Raw genomic sequence first — 1,578 nt, forward strand, 5'->3', positions numbered from 1 at the left:
TTGTTCGAACGTTATCTGTTTAATTAGTTTATTAAAGAAAATCCATAATATTGCCTTGTTTCTGTTATATGTACGCCTCATTTCTAAATGGCGTTCAAGTATTATGTTTTCATTTTAAAAATTAAGATGTTCACTAAATCCCTTGTAACATACCATTGGCTTTTCATCTGAAGACTTGGTTCTTCTTATTGAGTACTCTTTGGAGGTCCCTCTTTTCATCTGTTGATCTTTCTTCAGCATTCTTCACTGACTTGTTCTTCATACTTCTTTCTGTTCTTCATCTGTTCTGTAGGCGCCGCTTCATCTGTTCTTCATCTGTTCCTCTTCATCTGTGAATAGGAGGTCTGAAAAGTCATACAGGCCATGACCTCAGAACACTCCTATTGTGGCAGTGCTATTGCGGGTAGGTAAATTACCAGACCATTTACCCTTTCTAACCTGAAAAATATAAATACATAATTGCAAATGATTAGATGACTACCATTTTAAGTAATTTGTTAAAAACAAATACAATGTGTGAGAGGCCATGAAACACCCTTAAAATAGAGATCACAATTTGGCGTCATCATTCTATATAGGGTCTTGATTGGCTGATTACTCATATAAATACCATGTATTTGTTTATTTTTGAACAAAAATATCATGATTCACGAAACTGTACCAGAGTGTTGCAAGATATTTCAAATTAAGAATATCAAAATGGTTTAAAATTACAGATTAAATATTTCTAAAACAAACTTGCCTTGCGAGCTTCTGTGCCACACCATAAGCACTTGACGTCTGTATAATGAAGCTCTATCTGTTTACACCTAAAATTAAAAATATACAACTTAGTTCTTTGATATGGCACATATGAAACAAGCGTATTAGAGCTTCGGAAACTTTACAGGAGGCTTGTGTGTGTAATTAAGTCCAAACAATGGTGGTCATGAGATCAATTTCAATAGATCTGGCCGAAGACCAGCTAGTAGAATCTTATGATTATATACAAAGGTGAATGTGAGGACGCATATAAAAATTTGGGTTTGTGTTGTAAGGTTTTCCAAAAAATAATATTATGTTGCTAAATGTAATATTTACAGTGTGTTTATAATGACTTGTATAGCAACACCATATTCATGATAGCTATTAAAATATCTTTACCTGGCTTCGTTCCAAGAGTCGCCTTTAGGACATTTGTGCTCCACCATAACCGTATTGACCTCCAAATGTAATGTCCTGTTGAAGCTAAAGACCAGCTCCTTTGTTCTTGGAACCCTAAAAGTCAAGATTCTTATTTCAAAAGTAGCTTTGGGAAGTTATGTGCAAACAGTAATAAATACTTTAACAAAGACTAGAGGAATATATCCATTGCCTTATCTGGAAGTTATAAGCAAAAAGATTAATCTTTCTGTTAATTCTATAACATTAAAGCTATCTAAAAGTAACCTGGTAATGAAAATCTTGAAAACTATCTCTTTAATTATGTATATCAAATGTGAATAACATCATTTGGCCAATATCTCTGCTCATGGACAATCAATTTTCAAAGGTCACTCTTGAATTGATTAGTTTTAAGCTCTTGCGTCCAAGACTAAA

The 1,578-nt window shown here is 33.3% G+C and overlaps 1 protein-coding gene across 1 annotated transcript in view; it reads right to left on the reverse strand.

Moving 5' to 3' along the window:
- The window catches only part of LOTGIDRAFT_175222 (hypothetical protein), a gene marked incomplete at both ends in the record, with an annotated part of 6,166 nt that extends 4,976 nt beyond the window's left edge, over positions 1 to 1,190 (reverse strand). The window contains 2 exons of the mRNA XM_009055848.1: positions 417 to 438; positions 1,144 to 1,190. Of these exons, the coding sequence (XP_009054096.1) occupies positions 417 to 438; positions 1,144 to 1,190 (69 nt within the window). The remainder of the gene's footprint in view (positions 1 to 416; positions 439 to 1,143) is intronic.
- Between the last annotated feature and the right edge of the window lie 388 nt (positions 1,191 to 1,578).

The sequence above is a fragment of the Lottia gigantea genome (assembly GCF_000327385.1).
Source record: "Lottia gigantea unplaced genomic scaffold LOTGIsca_254, whole genome shotgun sequence".
In the NCBI taxonomy this organism is placed as follows: Eukaryota; Metazoa; Mollusca; class Gastropoda; family Lottiidae; genus Lottia; species Lottia gigantea.